This window comes from Buceros rhinoceros, unplaced genomic scaffold, assembly GCF_000710305.1.
Source record: "Buceros rhinoceros silvestris isolate BGI_N320 unplaced genomic scaffold, ASM71030v1 scaffold29523, whole genome shotgun sequence".
Taxonomy (NCBI): Eukaryota; Metazoa; Chordata; class Aves; order Bucerotiformes; family Bucerotidae; genus Buceros; species Buceros rhinoceros.
In genome coordinates, this window is record NW_010402285.1 from 1,872 (window position 1) to 3,422 (window position 1,551).

The window sequence follows — 1,551 nt, forward strand, 5'->3', positions numbered from 1 at the left end:
CTGCAGCACAAAGGCCGATTCTGCCCGGAGCGGGGGAGTTCCTGAGTCAGTCGCTGTCACCCGCAAATCGTAGGAGTCTCTTTCTTCCCGATCCAGAAGCTGGTCCACACAGATCAGGTAGATGATGTTGTCCTTGGTGGTGAGGGCGAACTTGCCATCCCCTCCCTCCAGTGTGACATTGACATTGGAGTACTCGCCGTAGTCCGGGTCGGAAACAGAGATGCGTGCCACATACTGGCCAGGCTGGGCTCCCTCGGAGATCTGCGGGGAGCCGTCTTCACTCAGGAAAATGATAGTCATGGTGGGCTGGTTGTCATTGTAGTCACGCACGTGAATAGTGACAAAGGCCGTGGTGACCTCAGGATGGACAGCCTTATCCCTCGCCTGCACCACCAGCTCATGCACCTTCCTTACTTCATAGTCCAGACCCTTGTTGAGCTTGATGACTCCAGTCCGGGAGTCAATGGTGAAGTACTGGTCAGGATCGCTCTGCCGCCGGTTGATCTCGTAAATCACATCCCCATTGTCGCCTTCATCTGCGTCAGAGGCGAAGACCTGCAGGATGCTGCTGCCTGGTTTCAAATTCTCTGAGATGAGAGTATGGTAGCGGCTCTGGTTAAAGGTGGGAGCATTGTCATTGATGTCCTGGATGGACACATCCAGTGTCATCTGGGTGCTCCGGGGAGGAGAGCCACCGTCATAGGCTTCCAACAGCAGCGAGTAGGACGAGCGGTTCTCCCGATCCAAGACGTTGCTGACCACCAGGTCCAAGTACAGGACCCCATTGGGTCCTCGCCGTGTTTCCAGGCGGAAGGCCTGCCCCACATTCTCCCCCTTAATCACATAGCCTTGCGTGTTGAGGAGGCCACTGTCAGCGTCAAAGGCTGGGTCCAAGGGAAACCTGCTGCCAATGGGCGTGTGCTCTGGGATCTGGAAGGTGCCGTGTTGTTTGGGAAAGGCTGGAGCGTGGTCATTGATGTCATTCACTTGGATATTCACCTCCACCGTGATGCCCTCCGGGGTAACAGCAATGAAGCTGTAGTGGTCCCGAGTCTCTCGGTCCAGGACACGAGCCGTTTTGATGATGCCGGTGTTCTCGTCTATCCCAAGGTCAGTGGTAACGCCGCTGCCCTCCTGTGCTGAGATGAAATACATGTAGGCACTGGTTCCAGGGGGCAGGCCAGCACTGATGTCCCCAATGATGGTGCCAGCTGGCTGCTCCTCATCTATTTGTAGATCCAGGGTGCCCAGGACGGCAGAGCCTTTCCCGGCTCTCAGGCCCCCAAGAATTAGCAGCTCCAGCAGAAGCATGGCTGACCCCTTCATCTGCTCCATCACTAGTGAATGGCAGAGCAGAGGGTGGCTGGATCTCCTTTGCCGTGTGCGCTTTAATCCTGCAAGGAATGCAGACCAGAGGATGCTGGTTAAGAGGGAGCTGCACAGGACAGACAGAAAAACAAACCCTGGAGAGGGCAAGCCAGCCATGTACCTGCTGCCCAACTGCCCTGTGTCACCTATTCCTCGCGAGGAGCGAAGGTGACGATGCGTCAG

The 1,551-nt window shown here is 56.4% G+C and overlaps 1 protein-coding gene across 1 annotated transcript in view; it reads right to left on the reverse strand.

The window, feature by feature from the left end:
* The window catches only part of LOC104490329 (protocadherin-16-like), a gene marked incomplete at its 3' end in the record, with an annotated part of 1,852 nt that extends 517 nt beyond the window's left edge, over positions 1-1,335 (reverse strand). Inside the window, exon 1 of the mRNA XM_010132598.1 lies at positions 10-1,335. Within this exon, the coding sequence (XP_010130900.1) occupies positions 10-1,335 (1,326 nt within the window). The remainder of the gene's footprint in view (positions 1-9) is intronic.
* Positions 1,336-1,551: the final 216 nt, after the last annotated feature.